Source organism: Poecile atricapillus, chromosome W, assembly GCF_030490865.1.
Source record: "Poecile atricapillus isolate bPoeAtr1 chromosome W, bPoeAtr1.hap1, whole genome shotgun sequence".
NCBI classification, from domain to species: domain Eukaryota; kingdom Metazoa; phylum Chordata; class Aves; order Passeriformes; family Paridae; genus Poecile; species Poecile atricapillus.
In genome coordinates, this window is record NC_081288.1 from 1,635,961 (window position 1) to 1,652,859 (window position 16,899).

The 16,899-nt window shown below is 50.1% G+C and overlaps 2 protein-coding genes across 2 annotated transcripts in view; one reads left to right on the plus strand and one right to left on the minus strand.

Annotated features, from left to right (window-relative positions):
- Positions 1-3,101: 3,101 nt before the first annotated feature.
- Positions 3,102-3,986, plus strand: LOC131591560 (collagen alpha-1(III) chain-like). The gene has a single exon (XM_058862373.1). The coding sequence runs from the start codon at positions 3,102-3,104 to the stop codon at positions 3,984-3,986; it is 885 nt and encodes a 294-aa protein (XP_058718356.1).
- A 6,860-nt stretch (positions 3,987-10,846) lies between these two features.
- The window catches only part of LOC131591440 (ubiquitin-conjugating enzyme E2 H), a 44,311-nt gene continuing 38,258 nt past the window's right edge, over positions 10,847-16,899 (minus strand). The window contains exons 6-7 of the mRNA XM_058862154.1: positions 16,691-16,819; positions 10,847-14,577 (exon numbers count right to left, since the gene is read on the minus strand). Coding sequence (XP_058718137.1) covers positions 14,453-14,577; positions 16,691-16,819 — 254 coding nt within the window. The 3' untranslated portion in view covers positions 10,847-14,452. The remainder of the gene's footprint in view (positions 14,578-16,690; positions 16,820-16,899) is intronic.

Here is a 16,899-nt window from a genome sequence, read left to right on the forward strand (position 1 = left end):
TCAATGTCATTATCAATCCATCATTGGCAAAGTGATTCGGGAATGGCCAAGGGAGGGGAGATGCTCACCCCGGCGCTGCCTCTGCGGGGAGGGTGGGGAGGATCCGGTGCCCAGCTCAGCTGGTGGATTTTTTGGGATGGGGATGCTGGAAGCCATTTCCCAGCCACTGCCTTTGCGGGGTTTTCCAGCAATCCCAGCCCCAGGATGGCTGCAAACCCCCCAAAAATGCTCCCAGACCCCCAAAATGTTGCAACCTCCCCCACAGATGGCCACAAGCTCCCCCCAAAATGGTCCCAGATCTCCAAATGTTACAAAGCCTCTGGATGGTTCCACACCCTCCAGAACGCTGCAATCCCTCCAATTAATTCCAAACTATCCCCGTAAAATATTTCTAACCCCCAAAAAGGTTGCAATCCCCCTGGATGACTGAAAGTCCCCCAAATTTGCAGCTCCTCTGGATGGCTGCAAGCCCCCAGAAGGTTAAAACCCCCCTGGATGGTCACAGACACCCCCAAAAGGTTGTAACTTCTCCTGGATACCTTTGAAGCATCCAGAAAATTTAAATTCCCCTCCAAAAAAATTACTGCAACCCCCCCTAAAAGGTTACAAACCCCCCCCGAATGGCAGAACCCCCCCAAAACGTTTGAGAAGTCTCTTGATGGTTTCAGGCCCTCCAAAACTGCAGCCCCCTCAAAAAGGACGCAGACATCCTGGGTGGCTGCAAACCCCCAAATGGCTGCAAGCCCCCCAAAATGTTGAAACCCCCCAAAAGAGCTGCAAATCCTCCAAAACTCGCAAACCCCCTCCGTTGCTGAAGATCCTCCAAAAGCACGAGCCCACCCAAGAGGATGCAGGTCCCCCTCAAGTGGTTGAGACCCCCCTGGATGGCCAAAGACCCCCCCAAAAACTTGCAACCCCCCGGGATGGTGGCAAAGCCCCCCTGGATGGCTGCGGACCCCCCGGCTGGAGGTGACACCGTCCCCAGCGGCCGCGGCGGAGGAGGAGGAGGAGGAGGAAGGCACAAAGTCTCCTTTGTGTGGGCAAAGCCGAGGCCCCAGCGAGCCGAGCGGGCCCGGGATGAGCTCGGGGTGCCCCGGATCCGGCGTTGGGAGCTGATCCCACCTCGAGGGCGCAGCCCCCGGCCCCTCACACCCCGTCCGGCCTCGAATTTGGGGACAAAGATGAGCGGCGGCTCCCGTGGTTTGGGGAGCGTCGGGCACGGAGGGGACAGTGCCAGCAGGGACAAACCTGTCCCCAACCTGCACCGACCTTTGGGGCTCCAACAGCAACCCAGAGAAACCCCCAAAAATCCTGGAGAAGCCCCAAAACCCCGTGGCGCTCAGCCAAGCAGCCCAAAGGGAAGAGAAGCCCCCCGTGACCACAGCGCCGTCCTCACCTGGGGGACACCGCAGTGGCCTGGGGACACCTCGGGGAGCCGAGGCCGAGCCCGTCGCCATCCTTGGCGTGACTTTGAAGGCGACGGCTTCGCCTTAATCCGCGCCTCGTGGCCCCGGCACGGCGCCAGGCGGGACCCACGCTCCCCACCGGCCTCCGGCGCCCCAACACCGGCCTTGGGGTCCCCCCTTTGTCGCCGTCCCCCGCCCTCTGCCCGAGGCCACTGCGGCAGCCCAGGCCCCGGGGCTGAGCCAGCCCCTCTGCGGAGCCGCCGCACCCCGGCTCATGACGTTGGGAGCTGCCGCATTGCGGATGTTGCCCCCCCGGGGCCCCCCCGGCCCCGCTCCCTCGGCCCCCTCCGAGGGCTCCGGAAGGTTCTGCCGCAAGGCCCGAGACCTCCAGAGTGGGGACGTGGGGGTCCTCTGGCCCCCGAGCCGCGTTTTGGGGCTCAAGCAGACAAAACGTCATCCCCGAAGCCAAAAGGAGTCACCTGAGGATGCTCGTGGCACCGACAGAGCCAAGATGGGGCTCGGCCACTGCCCCTGGCACGGGCCGGGGACCTGGTGGCTCCTGGTGGCTCCTGGTGGCTCCTGGTGGCTCCTGGAGGTGGCCACTGGCCCTGTCTCCCCTGCCATGGGGGGTCCCCACCGCCCTCGACACCCGGACACGGGTGGCTGCGGGTGCCCATCCATGGGAATCGGCCACCCATGGAATTTCCCATCCATGGGAATCGCCAGGTGGGGATGGGGATGGGAACTGGGGACAAGGACAAGGAGGGAAAGGGATGGGGACAGAGGTAAGGATAGGAATGGGGACTCGGATGGAGATGGGGATGGGGATGAGGAGTGGGACAAGGAGAAAGAGGAGGAGAGGTGAAGAATGAGAGGAGAAAGAAGAAGGAGAAGGAGAAGGAGAAGGAGAAGGAGAAGGAGAAGGAGAAGGAGAAGGAGAAGGAGAAGGAGAAGGAGAAGGAGAAGGAGAAGGAGAAGGAGAAGGAGAAGGAGAAGGAGAAGGAGAAGGAGAAGGAGAAGGAGAAGGAGAAGGAGAAGGAGAAGGAGATGGGGATGGGGATGGGGATGTGGCTTGGGACGGGGATGGGGACGGAGATGGACGCAGGGACAGAGATGGAGACAAATAAAGATGGGGATGGAAACGGGAGAGAGGCAGAGACAGGAATTCGGTCAGGGATGGAGACGAGGACGGGGATGTGGCTTGGGACAGGGACAGGGACGGAGCTGCCGTGTGCAGCCCCATTTCGGGGTTAAACCGGGCAGATTTGTGCCGCAGTGCCCGAGACACCGGCCCTGCCCCCCCGCCCGGGGCAGGACCCCACCCTGCCACCCCCGACTGAGGCTCGGTGTCCCCAAGCAGGGCTGGGGACACGCCCGAGCGTGCCAGGGTCCCTCCACGCTCCGCAGCACCGGGGGGGCAGGGGGTGCGCTCCCCGGGGGTTGGGGGGCTCGGGCAGCCCCCCAGAGCAGCCCCCCCGCGTTACGGGGCCCCCCTCGGCCGGGCTTTCGTTCCCGGCAATATTTGGTGACAGCGGAGCTGCCATCGGGGCTGCAGAGCGGCCACGGATCGCAGCCGGGGTGCGGGGGAGGCACCTCTGGACCCCCAAACAGCCCCCCCAAAGGCGGGGGGCAGCGGCGGCTGCGGGCGGTGGGGCCGCGCCGCGATTTCGTTGTCGCTCGCATCGCCCCGCCGGGATGCGGCCGCTGCGACACCGCCACGACGGCAGAGGTTTGGGGGACCCCGGGCAGGATTGGGGGGCGCTGGGAGGGGGGGAGAGGCACGGGGAGCTCAGCCCGAAGGGGTTTGGGGGAGCCTCACGTCGAGGAGAAGCGGGGAGAGGGGGGAACGCAGCGCCCCGGGGTCGGGTCCTGCCGGGAGCGGCCGCGGGGGGAAGGGAGGGGTTCAAGGGGGGTCCCCGAGTCCCGGGGGGGGGTCCCAGCAGGACTCGACCCCCCCCCGCCGGGGCCGAGGGCCGCACTTACCTCTGCTCCGGGCGCTGCCTCGGCTCCGGGCGGCCACACCGGGACCCGACGGGGGGGTCACCGTGGGGCTGGGAGGGGACGGACGGACACGGGACCCCCCCCCCCAACACCGCCCCGCATCCCCCGGGGGGGTCCCGGCCGCCACCCGCCGCCCCGGCGCTCGCCCAAGTGGCGGGGAGCGGCGGCGGCGGCGGCCTTAGCCCGGCCGGGGGACCCCCCCTGCGGCTCCCAATTGGCCCAGGTGCCCCGGAAGGTGGAGCCGGGCCCGGGGCGGGGAGGGGGGGACGGGCTCACCTTGGTCCACCCCCCCCCTCCCACGCACCCCACCCCCGGGGCCGCCCCGCCGGGACCAGCGGCGCGGTCCGTGCCCCCCGCTCCCCCTCCGGCCAGCCCGAGGCGGTGACAGCGGGACCCCCCCGAGGGCCGAGGACGGAGCGGGGGCTCCTAAACAAGCGGAGGAGACCCCCCCGCTCCATCCCTCGCTGCGCTCCGTGGGGCGGGAGGCGGTGCCCGCCCATCCCCGCGGCCTCGGGGCGGGCGGCTCCGTCCCGGCGGCGGCGGCGGCGGCGGCGGCGGGCAGGGCCCGGGGAAGGCTGAGCCCCAACCGGCGGTTCCTTCCCCTTGGGGGGGCATTTTTATAGCCGGTGCCGTCCCGCCCCGGGGCCGCCGTCGGGGCCGCTCACCGGCTGTCGGACACCGGAGCCGCGCACCTGAGCCGCCCCGCCGCCGCCGATCCGGTTTCCCGATCCCTAAACTCCCCCCACATCCCCCCTCGGCCCCCGGGGGGGGGGGGAAAGGAAACCGATCCCGAGCCCCCCCCGCACCCCCTGGCACCGCAACTCGAGAGGCGCAGCTGCCGCCGCCCGCCCCGAGGGGACGGGGGTGGGCGGGGGGATCGGGGGGCCGCGACCCCCGGGGCTGGGTGCGGGTGGTGATGGATACCGGGGGGGTGGAAATCGCTTCCCGGTTGTCCCGGGGCTCTGGAGGGGTCCCCTTCTTGTCCCAGCCTTGCAGCTGCAGGGATGGTCCGCACCGGAGAACCCCCACCCCACCCCAGTCCTGCTAAAATTATATCTCACCCCCCCAAATTCCGGGTTTTGTCCCCCACCCCCCGCCCTCAAATCGCACAGGAACTCCCCCAGCGCAATAACGCAGGTTCAAACCACGTATAAAAATATAAATATATATAAAAATACAAATATATAAAAACATAAAGATATAAAAACACAAATATATATAAACCCATAAATATATAAAACTATAAATCTCTGGTGTAGGAGGGTCAGAGCCGCCCCCCCGCCCCCCCAAGCTCCGTGTGCAGCGCTGAGGCTCCCGCGCCGCAAACCAGCCCGACCAGTTTGGGGCCAGGCTGCCCGCTGGGACCGGGATCGGGTTGCGAAGTTCGCCGGGATGGATGGGGAGGGATGGAGAGGGATGGATGGATGGATGGATGGATGATGGATGATGGATGGATGGATGATGGATGGATGGATGGATGGATGGATGGATGATGGATGGATGGATGGATGGATGGATGGATGATGGATGGATGGATGGATGGATGGATGGATGATGGATGATGGATGGATGATGGATGGATGGATGATGGATGGATGATGGATGGATGGATGGATGATGGATGATGGATGGATGGATGGATGATGGATGGATGATGGATGGATGGATGATGGATGATGGATGGATGGATGATGGATGGATGATGGATGGATGGATGGATGGATGGATGATGGATGATGGATGGATGGATGATGGATGGATGATGGATGGATGGATGGATGGATGATGGATGATGGATGGATGATGGATGGATGGATGGATGGATGATGGATGGATGATGGATGATGGATGGATGGATGAATGATGGATGGATGATGGATGATGGATGATGGATGGATGATGGATGGATGATGGATGGATGATGGATGGATGGATGGATGATGGATGGATGGATGATGGATGATGGATGGATGGATGGATGATGGATGATGGAAGGATGGATGATGGATGGATGGATGGATGGATGATGGATGGATGATGGATGGATGATGGATGGATGATGGATGATGGATGGATGGATGAATGATGGATGGATGATGGATGATGGATGATGGATGGATGATGGATGGATGGATGGATGGATGGATGATGGATGGATGGATGATGGATGGATGGATGGATGATGGATGGATGATGGATGATGGATGATGGATGGATGGATGGATGGATGATGGATGATGGATGATGGATGGATGATGGATGGATGGATGGATGGATGATGGATGGATGATGGATGGATGATGGATGGATGATGGATGATGGATGGATGATGGATGATGGATGATGGATGGATGGAGGGATGGAGGGATGAAAGGATGGATGGATGGATGGATGGATGGATGGATGGATGGATGGATGGATGGAGGGTGGGAGAAGCCGCCAGTGCTTCCCAAGGTTTTTTTTTGGTGGGGTTTAAACCCCCCTGGGCTGTGGAGCAGAGAGGGGAGGATGAGGGGAGGAGGTTGCAGCGTTCCGGGATTGGGATGCGCTCGAGACGCTGCTCCTGGGACCCCAGGGTGGTGCTGGAGGATCCTGGGATGGTTCCCAAACCCAGGGAGCCCGGGGTGGTCCTGAAGTGTGGGGGCACCTCTGGTGGTCCCCAAGACCTGGGGTGGTCCCCACGAGCCAGGGGTGGTCCCCAAGGATGGTTGCCTAGCAGGGAAGCACCTGGAATTGCCCCTACGTCCCATCAGACGCTTCCCAGGATTCCAGGAAGGTCCTCAAAGAGGGAGGCAGCCGGGATGGACCCCAAGTGCAAGGATGGTTTCCAGGAGGGTCCTGGAGACCTCAAGACACTTTTGGAGCCTCCAAGGTTATCCCCAAGAAAAGAAGAACCCCAGATGGCCCCCAGAAGTCAGGATGATCCTCACGACCCCAGGATGGTGTCCAAGAGCCCGGGCTGGTCCCTGAGACCCCAGGATGGTTCCTGGGACTCCAAAACTGTCCCCAAGATGAGAAGCATCCCAGATGATCCCCAGAAACCAGGATGATCCCTCCCCAGGGTCCTTGGATGGTCTCCAAGCAAGGAAGAACCTGGGATGTTCCCCAAGACCATGGGATCCAGGATGGCCCCAACCAAGGAGGGACCTCGGATGGTCCCCAAGACCGTGGGATGGTCCCCAAGCAAGGATGGGGTGGTGCCCATGCCAAGGGATGATCCCAAAGCTGGCACATCCTCCTGGATGGGGCTCTCAGCTCCAGCCTCATCCCTCTCCCGGCACCATCAATATTTCGGCTCCGCCGAGGTGCAGCCGAAATCCCGCGGAGGCCTCGTCCCACGTAAAGCGAGCGGAGCAAATGGCCCTGTTTAAAAATTTACATCTCCTTCTTTTGTTCCTCTGCCGAATATCGAATGCGGATGGAGCTGGAAGAGCCTCTGGAAAGGTGGAGGGGGTCGGGCACGGCCGCCCCGGCGGCGCTCGGGCGGGGGCTGTGCCGGGCTCCGAGGGGGATGGAAGGATAATGAAATATTGATGTGCAGGGATGAGGGAGAGCAGCCGAGGTGCATTAGCCAGGGAATCCTCCCGGCGCATTCCATGGCAAAATCCTCCCCGTTCCGTGAGATCCCGGCTTAAAAATAGGGTGGGAACTCAGGAGCCTCATTCACCCTGCTGGGAGTCACCCCGAGCTGGGACGTGCAGGGGTGAGCATCCACTGCTTGGGGGGTTTTTGGTCCCAAGCTGTTGGATTTGGTGTCACCGTGCTCAGGCGGGGAGAGGAAAATTGGGGATGAAGGGAGGAGTCGGGGGAAAAGAGCTAAAAATTGGGAAGGAGCAAAGCAGGGGGGGAGAAACCCCAGCTCCAACAGGCTCAGAATCATGAGGAAAACTGAGATATTTGTCAGCAAGCGTGGCCTGAGCTGGGATTGTCCTCTGCAGGAGCGCTCGTGGGGTGTGGCAGGGGTGGTGGGATCCATCTGGGAAGGTCCATTCTGGCTCCAGCCCCACCATTCCAGCCGGGAACGCCCATGTTCCGCAGGTCTCGGCTCGCTCTGCGCATCCCGAGCTGGAATTTGGGGTCTGGATGATGGAAGAGGGATCCAAAACCTTCCCCACACCCATCCCTGCCCCTCCTGCCCTTCCCAAGGGGTGCAGGTGGCTCAGGGGGGTCCTGAGGGCCGTGTCCCATGGGAATGTCATGCATTAGTAATGGCCACCGATCCGCCGGTGCTGACGGCATTTCTTCCAGCCGGGAGGAACAATTCGGGCCGTAACCGGAGCCAGCGCGGGGCAGGCGGACGGGCTCAGGTGTCCCCCGGGGACGTCGGGGTCACCACAAGTGCTCTGTCTCGTCTTGGTGCCCAATTTGGGGTGCAGGATCCAAGGAGATCCTCCGGATCTCCACGGGGATGGGGAGCGGTTCCCAAGGTGGAAGGTTCTGGACGCTGGCACAGGGAGGGCTGGGAATGACCCACTCCCACCGGGAGCAGCCCCAGGAGCAGAGCCCTGAGCGCCTGCCAGAGCTGGGGTGTCCCCATCTGTCACAGGGGCCATGGGGTGGCACCCAGAGACCCTTGGGGGTGACATCAGAGCCTGACGGGGGTGGCACCCAGAGACCCCTGGGGGTGGCACCAAGCAGAGCCTGATGGTGATGGCACTCAGATCATCATGGGGTTGACACCCAGGTCCCCACAGTGGTGACACCCAGAACTTCATGGGGGTGACACTGAGGTCCCCATAGTGGTGTCACCCAGGTTCCCACAGTGGTGACACCCAGGTCCCCACAGGGGTGACACCCAGGTCCCCACAGGGGTGACACCCAGATCTTCATGGGGGTGACACCCAGGTTCCCACAGGGGTGGCACCCAGATCTTCACAGGGGTGACACCCAGGTCCCCATGGGGGTGGCACCCAGGTCCCCATGGGGGTGGCACCCAGGTCCCCACAGGGGTGGCACCAAGCAGAGCCAGCTGGGAACAGCAGCCAAGCCCAATGGAAATGGCACCCAAAGCCCTCAGGGACAGCACCCAGAACCCCGCGGGGAGAGCACCCAGATCTCCAGAGAGAACCCAGAATTCCATGGGGATGTCACCGAGACCACGGGGACAGCACCCAGAACCCCACGGGGACGGCACCCGAGATCCCTTGGGGATGGCACCCAATGGAAATGACACCCGAAGCCCCTTTGGGGTGGCATCCAAAGCTCCACGGGAATGTCACCCAGGGTCCCACGGGAATGTCACCCAGGGTCCCATGGGAATGTCACTCAGGATCCCATAGGAATGTCACTCAGGGTCCCATAGGAATGTCACCCAGAGCAGCACGGGAATGTCACCCAGGGTCCCACAGGAATGTCACTCAGGGTCCCATAGGAATGTCACCCAGGGTCCCACAGGAATGTCACCCAGAGCCCCATGGGAATGTCACCCAGAGCCCCCTGAGGTGTCACGCACATCCCAGGGAGCCTGAGGCTCAGGGTTTTGCCCTTTGACACCGTCACAGACGGGCACGGTGACACCTCTGGGTCCCCCCAGACCAGGGTGACACCTCTGGGTCCCTCCAGGGCATGGTGACACCTCCAGGTCCCCCCAGACCAGGGTGACACCTCTGGGTCCCCCCTGGGCTGGGTTACACCTCTGAGTCCCCCCGGGCACGGTGACACCTCCGGGTTCCCCCAGGGCACGGTGACACCTCCAGGTCCCCCCAGACCAGGGTGACACCTCCGGGTACCTCCAGGGCATGGTGACACCTCCAGGTCCCCCCAGACCAGGGTGACACCTCCGGGTACCCCCAGACCAGGGTGACACCCGTGGGTCCCCCCAGGGCAGGAGCAGCACTGCCACCAGCTCTGGGTCCGTGTCCCCCCCGTGTCACCCCACCACTGACCCCCCAAACCACGGCCACACCCCGAGGGGTGACACTGGGGACAGGGAGGGCACCCAGACCCGCGCCCAGCGCTCTACTGGGCAGACTGGGAGGCCACTGGTGGGGCACGGGGGCCACCTGCTGGGCAGAGGGGACAGTGCCACCACCGCTGGCCGGACAGAGGGGACACAGCGAGGGGGTGGCACTGTCCCCACTGCCCGGCTCCCGCCGCGGGGAAAGGGACAGAGCCCGGGGCGCTGGTGGCACCAGGGTGACACCAGGGGTGACACCAGGATGACACCAGGGTGACACCAGGGGTGACACCAGGAGGTGACACCAGGGTGACACCAGGGTGACACCAGGGGTGGCTCCAGGAGGTGGCACCAGGAGTGACACCAGCAGTGGCCCCAGGGGTGACACCAGGAGGTGACACCAGGAGTGACACCAGGGATGGCCTCAGGAGATGACACCAGTGGTGGCACCAGGGTGACACCAGGAGGTGACACCAGAAGGTGGCTCCAGGAGATAACACCAGGGATGGCCTTAGGAGATGACACCAGCAGGTGACACCAGGAGGTGACACCAGCAGGTGACACCAGGAGGTGACACCAGGAGGTGACACCAGGAGGTGACACCAGGGATGGCCCCAGGAGGTGACCCCAGGAGGTGACACCAGGAGGTGACCCCAGGAGGTGGCACCAGGGGTGGCCCCAGAGGTGGCCTGGGGACACCCAGCAGCACCCGGGCGTGCTCAGGGTGCCGGGTTGGCAGCAGGTGGCACTGGCATGACACGGACCCGCCACCGTGTCCCCAAACCGGTGACAAAACAACACCGAGCTGGAGCCAGGGAGGAGGAGGAGGAGGAAGAGGAAGGTCAGGATCAGCTCCAGCTTCCAGCTGCGGGAATTTAAAGCGGGATGAGAGGGGACAAACCAGGTGACAGCGCTGTCACCTGCCCCAAACACCCCCTGGGGGTTCTCTCAGCCAAAACCTGCAGTAATTAACCTAATTAGGGTTAATTAGCGAGCATTAATTCCACAGCCTCACCTGCGGGAACTTTTCCAGGAAAAGCTCGGGATCCACGGGTGAAGGGATGGGAGCGGCGGATCCCTCAAAGAATTCCTAAAAATTCCTAAAAATCAGGATTGTGGAAGGAAATCAGAGCTGGAAAAGGAATTGTTGAGGTTGGAAAAGAAACTCCAGGTGGAAAAATTCCCGGAGATGAGGATTGGGAGGAGATCCCTGTGGATCACAGCTGGTCCTGGGAGCAAAGAACAACCGGATTTCAAGGTTTATATGGATTTTATTTTAAATAAAAATGGGGAAAAAAAGGAAAATAAAGAGAAATTTATGTTTTTTGAATGATTATTGGAGAGGTTTTAGCCAGAAGCCAGCGTTAAAAAAAGGGAGAAAAAGGAAAAATAAGAAAGAATCGACTCAAGCAAAGGGAAAAATCACGTCGGGATCACCTCCTGAGGTTTCACCCCACAGGAAATCGACGCGGGAAAGGGAATTGTGGCTGTTGGAAAGGAGGAGAAGGATGTGGAGAAGGGAAAAATTTAAAAAAAAATGGGGGAAAAGGATAAAAAATCAATTTTATTTTAAATTTTCGATTTTAAAAATGGAGAATTGTCAAATATCTCGTAGGCGGGGGGAGGAGGGAAGGGGATGTGGCGCGGTTGAGGGTTCAGGGTGAGGAAGAGCATCCAAAATTCCCAAAAATCCCAAATTCAGATCCCAAACCTGGCTTGGGAAAACTGGGAGAGGGACTCGATTTTCCTTAAGGGGAAAAAGGATCAGGGGGAGGAGGCAAAATTTCTTCCCAAAGCAGCTCCAAAAGCAAAGTTTGGCAGAGAATTCCTGGAATTCCCAAAGGGAAAGAAGAAAAATTCCTAAAATTAAAACTAAATTTAAATTAAAAATTAAAATTGAAATTAAAATTGAAATTTAAATTGAAATTAAAATTAAAACTGAAATTAAAATTAAAATTGAAATTAAAATTGAAATAAAATTAAAATAAAATTTAAATTAAAATTAAAATAAAGCTGAAAATTATCCAAAAAAATCTCTCTTGCTCCACCTTTTCATCCAGATTATTGGGGAATTTTTACATTTTTTTTTTTGTGGAGATGGGGGAAAGATTTTTTGGGAGAAAAAAGGAGATTTGGGGTGTGAAAAATAAAATGTAGGAGGGGGTGGGACAGGAGCAGAGCCCAAATCTCACCCAGGACGATCCTGGCAGCCGGATTTTCCTGCCAGGAAAAATCCTGGGATTTCTCACAGCTTGGGAAACGCTGGAAATGTGAATTTTTGTGGCTCTGCTCGGTACAAACTCCACGAATCCATTCCCAGCCAGCTGCACTTTCCCAAATTTTGTTTTTTTTGGTTTTTTTTGGGAATTCCAGTTTAGAGTTCCCCATCCAGCATTTGGATTCCCTAAATCCACGTGAAGGAGATTAAAAAAAAAAATCCCTACAAGGGAAAAAGAAGGGGTGAGGGAATTAGAACACTATTTTTATACAATATTGAAAAAATACAAATTTTTATTGTGATTTTTTTTTTGTTGTTTTTGGTTGCCTTTTTTTTGTTGTTGTTTTTTATCTTTTTGTTCTGGTTTTTTTTTTTGTTGTTTTTTTTCTGTTTTTTGAAGCTTTTTTTTTTTTTTAAACTGAAATCACCACCCAGCACTTGACTCTACTCCTAATTAGCACCTACAATTAAAAGTTTATAGCACAAGCAAAACTGCCAGGGCAGCAGGAAAAAAGCGATTTTAAACGTGGCCCCTCCCTCCCCGAAATTAATGAGCGAACAACGTGCTAGATTAAAGAGTTAATTACATCATTACATGTTAAATAATTAATATTACCCCCTCCCAACAAGCCACAAATGCTAGATAGAGAATTTCAGCACAGTACTAGCCCTACATCACTGCTGGAAAAGGATTGGGAATAAAAATCAAAAATCAAAATTAAAACCAGAGGGAAAATTGATACCCGGAATGAAGAGAAATTATTTGGTTTAATAATTAATAGAAATTATTGGGAAGGAAATTCACTTTTTTTTTTGTTGTTTTTTTGTTTTGTTTTGGTTTTTTTTTATTAAGGAAAAAATCATGCCAAAGCCAAGTGGGACTTGATGGAGTTTTTTTCTCCCCCACCCTCCCTTCCCCCCAAAAAAAAATGAAATTAAAGGAGTTGATTGTGCTTTTTTATGAATCTGTGATGGGGTTGGAATTTCCCAACCCCCAACTCGAAAGAAAAAGGAAACAAACCCCAAATAATTCTAAGAAAATGCTAAATGTGCCAGTCTGACATTCAAAACTCTGCTCCAGAGTCGCTCAGGGTGGGTTGATTTTTGTTGTGTTTTTTTTTTTTGTTGTTTTCCTGCAGCAAAAATGAAAATATTTTATTCAAATCCCTTGGAAAAAAAAAAAATAAAAAATAAAATCCCCCAAAGAAAACAGCAAATAACATTCAGCTTTAAAAATCCATCTCAGTTTGAATGCACAATTATCCCAAATTCAAGTATCCCGGCATTCCAAGGAGATTTACTCATCAGATTTTTAGGAAAAACAGCAAAAAAAAAAAAAAAAATTTAAATAAAAAATTCTTTCAGCTTGCTGTAAAACACCAGGAGAAATCCAACATTCCAATTCTCAAATATCCTGGAAAATAAACCTAAAAAAAAAACCCCAAACCAACCAACAAAAAAAAAAAAAAACCCAAAGAGTGAATTCATTTGTTTCCTTAATTGGTGCTTTTTCAGGCTTTTTTTTTTTTGGTTTTTTTTTTATTATTCAGTTTAAATTTTGTGGATTTTTTTTTTCTTTTTTTTTTTCCATATTTGTTAACTTTTAAGGAATTTTTATCCTGTTGTACACACACAAGCAGATGGGAACCGAGCTGGTGCAGAAAAGGAGGAAAGAAAAGATTTAAAAAACCCCCAAAAATCCCGAAAAACCAAAAAAAAAACCCCAAAAAACCAAAAAAACCCAAAAAAAACCCCAAAAAAAAGAAAAAAAAAAAGGAAAATCAAAACCAGCGCCGATGGATTCGTGGATTTTGGCCAAATTCCGTGGATCTGAAGCTCTGGCAAGGCAAATCCATCCGGTCAGAGGAATTCCCAGGACACAGCGAGTGTTTTTCAGGTGTCTAAATCAGATTTCCAGCAAAATAGGGAGGGAAAAAGACAGAAAAAAAAAATAAAAATAATAACAATAATAATAATAATAGTAATAATAATAATAATAAAGCCAACTCGAAGCCATTTAAGGGCAGCAGGTTCCAAAGTGGGGACAGAGGAAGAGTTTCGCTTCCACGTGCTCCGGGTTAATCCCAGTTCCAAGAGAATTTTTCTCCGTGAAGGTTCCGGGTGGTTCTTCCCTCCCAGCAAAGGGAACGATTCCTAATCCAGACCAAGCAAAGGGAACAACATCCAAAGCTTTTCCAAAAGGGAAATCCATCAGTGCTTGTCAGTCCCTAAAGTTCAGGAGGGCAGGGAGGAGTCCACAGCAAGAAATTCCGAGTTTTTTCTTGGATTTTTTTGTTTCCGGTTTCGGTGTTTTCCGGAGCTCCACGTTTTTGGATTTGGGTTGGTTTTTTTTGTTGTTGTTAAATCTTATTTTTTTTATCTTTTCAAACACAATTTGGAGGAGCCCCTTCCATCCCTACACAGCTAAAACCCCCCAAGGTTTTTAAACTCGGAGGTAAGGTCAATATTCCAGGTGGAAACCTCGATCCGACAGCAAATCCCTTTTTTTTTTAATTTAATTTGAATTTTTGTGGTTTTGTTTTTGTTTTTTTTTTTAAATGTTGTTTTTATTTTGTTAATTCCCTCCCTCCCAGGGCAGCTGTTTGGTAGCCAAAAATGGAAAAAAAAAAAATAAAAATAAAAATATCTCAATGCATGCATCCAGGTTGCATATTGCTACCAGAATGGAATGTTGGGAATATTCTAACGCACCTCGGGAATGGGGAAATGACCGAGAAAAAACAAACAAAAAAAAAATCAAGATCTAAAGGGTGATATATATATATATATCTATATATATATCAATGCTATAATTCATAAAAACCTTGTTTTAGTAATAAAAAAAATTGCTTTGTTTAAATATGAATATTATAGTCTGCTTCTCATGGTTAGGAAATTAGAGTGTCTCTGAAAAGCAGGAGGGCTCCTCTACTACAATTCCATATCCTGAGCCTCATCTTCCGAGAAATCGGACATGGAGCTCTCGGAGGAGCTGTCCCCGGTGCCTTCTTCCTGTTCTTTTAGTGCTTCTTCTGTTGCATATTTCTGGATGTATTCTGTATGGGAGAGAGGAAAAAAAATATATATAACTAAGGGATTCATTTATATATTTTATATATAGATAGATATTTTTATATAGATATATATATATATTTATGTATATATAAATAATTAAGGGATTAGTTTTTATATATATTTTTTTATATTTATATATTTGTATATATAAATAATTAAGGGATTAATTTATATATTTTATATATAGATAGATATTTATATATAGATATATATATTTTTTGATGTATATATTAATAATTAAGGGATTCATTTATATATATATTATATTTATATATTTATATTTATATATATAAATAATTAAGGGATTAATTTATATATTTTATATATAGATAGATATTTATATATAGATATATATTTTTTATGTATATATAAATAATTAAGGGATTAATTTATATATTTTATATATATTTATATATTTATATATAAATATATTTACATATTTATATATTTATATATTTATATTTATATATATATAAATAATTAAGTGATTCATTTACATATTTATATTTTATATATTTATATATTTATATTTTTATATATATAAATCATTAAGTGATTCATTTATATATTTTATATTTATATATTTATATTTATATATATAAAATCATTAAGGGATTAATTTATATATTTTATATATATATTTTTATATATTTATATATTTATATTTTTATATATAAATCATTAAGTGATTAATTTATATATTTTATATTTATGTATTTATATTTATATATTTATATGTATATATATAAATCATTAAGGGATTAATTTATATATATATTTTAATATATTTATATATTTATATTTATATATATAAATAATTAAGGGATTAATTTATATATTTTATATATATTTTTATATAATTATATCTTTATATCTTTATATATAAATAATTAAGGGATTAATTTATATATTTTATATATTTATATCTTTATATTTATATATATAAATAATTAAGGGATTAATTTATATATTTTATTTTTTATATTTATTTTTATATATACAATTTAGTGATTAATATATTATTTATATATTTTATAAATATTTTATATATATTTATACATATTTATATTTGTATGTATTTATATATGTATATATTTATATATAGTTATAAACTTATTATAATTTATTATTTATTATAATAAATATTGGAAATAAATTTATTCTTTTTTATATATTTATAGGTTAATTTTTTATTTTATATATATGTATGTGTTTATACAGAGATGCATGTATTTATATATTTATAGATGTATATATTTATATATTTTTATTATTTCATTATAATTTATTTATTATTTTATTATAATAAATATTAGAAATAAATTTCTTATTTTACATATATATTTATATGCTATTTTTTTATTTTATATATCTATATCTATCCTAAAATAAATATATATATCCTAAAATAAATGAATTCTTTTGGGATCCTGGGTTCTCTGGGTTTGAAGAAAACTCTTGAGCTCGTTAAAATCTCGTTTCTCGTGTTTATTATAAGGTCATTACAAAACTTGGCAGACTGGCTGCACAAGTTTAATTGTAATTTAATTGTAATTAATTGTGATTTAATGCAATTTGGTTCATTTCTTTCTGATTCTACAACAAGGCCTTGTGGCTCACTTTGTGTTTTAAAGCACAAAATGACCCTGAACTACACAGTTCTTTTATCTTTATACTTATTTTTACCCAATTAACAATAGACATGTTAATTATTTTTCTTAATGACCCAATGACCCATCACCTGTGTGCTGCACTGTGACATTTTCTGTCCAATCACCTGCAATTACCCAAAAACCTCTAAAAGAAGAAAATTAAGAAAGAAGAAGGAAAAGAAACAAAATTCTAAATTCTCCACCTTGTTTTCTGCTTTCTAAACTTTAATTTTTTTCACCCAGTGACTTAAGAAAACTTTAATTTACACACTCACACTTTTAACTTTTTTATTTAACTTTACCAGTTGTTTTCATGTGTCACCATGAAAACACACCCATAAATTTCATGATGTGTGAAATTCAGTGTTTTTCTGGATTTTAGAGTTAAACACTCTGTGTTTCACACTCCAACACTTAAATTTAAATTTAATTGAGTTTTTACCTTTAATTTTCTGTTTGTACTCTTCTGGTCGGTGGAGGTACATGGCTGCGGCGTCGCCATTTAGAGGATCTATAGGATTGGGATAAGCCAGCAGCTGGGGCAGGAACGACTCAAATATATTGGTGAGATCTGCAAGGTAAAAACAAAATTGATGTTTGTGTCCCCTCATCCCAAAAAAAAACCCTCATCCCAAAAAAAAAACCCATCCT

Excerpts from the sequence above, each read along its gene's own strand:
- LOC131591560 (XM_058862373.1), top strand. The coding sequence starts at position 3,102 with ATGCGGCCGCTGCGACACCGCCACGACGGCAGAGGTTTGGGGGACCCC.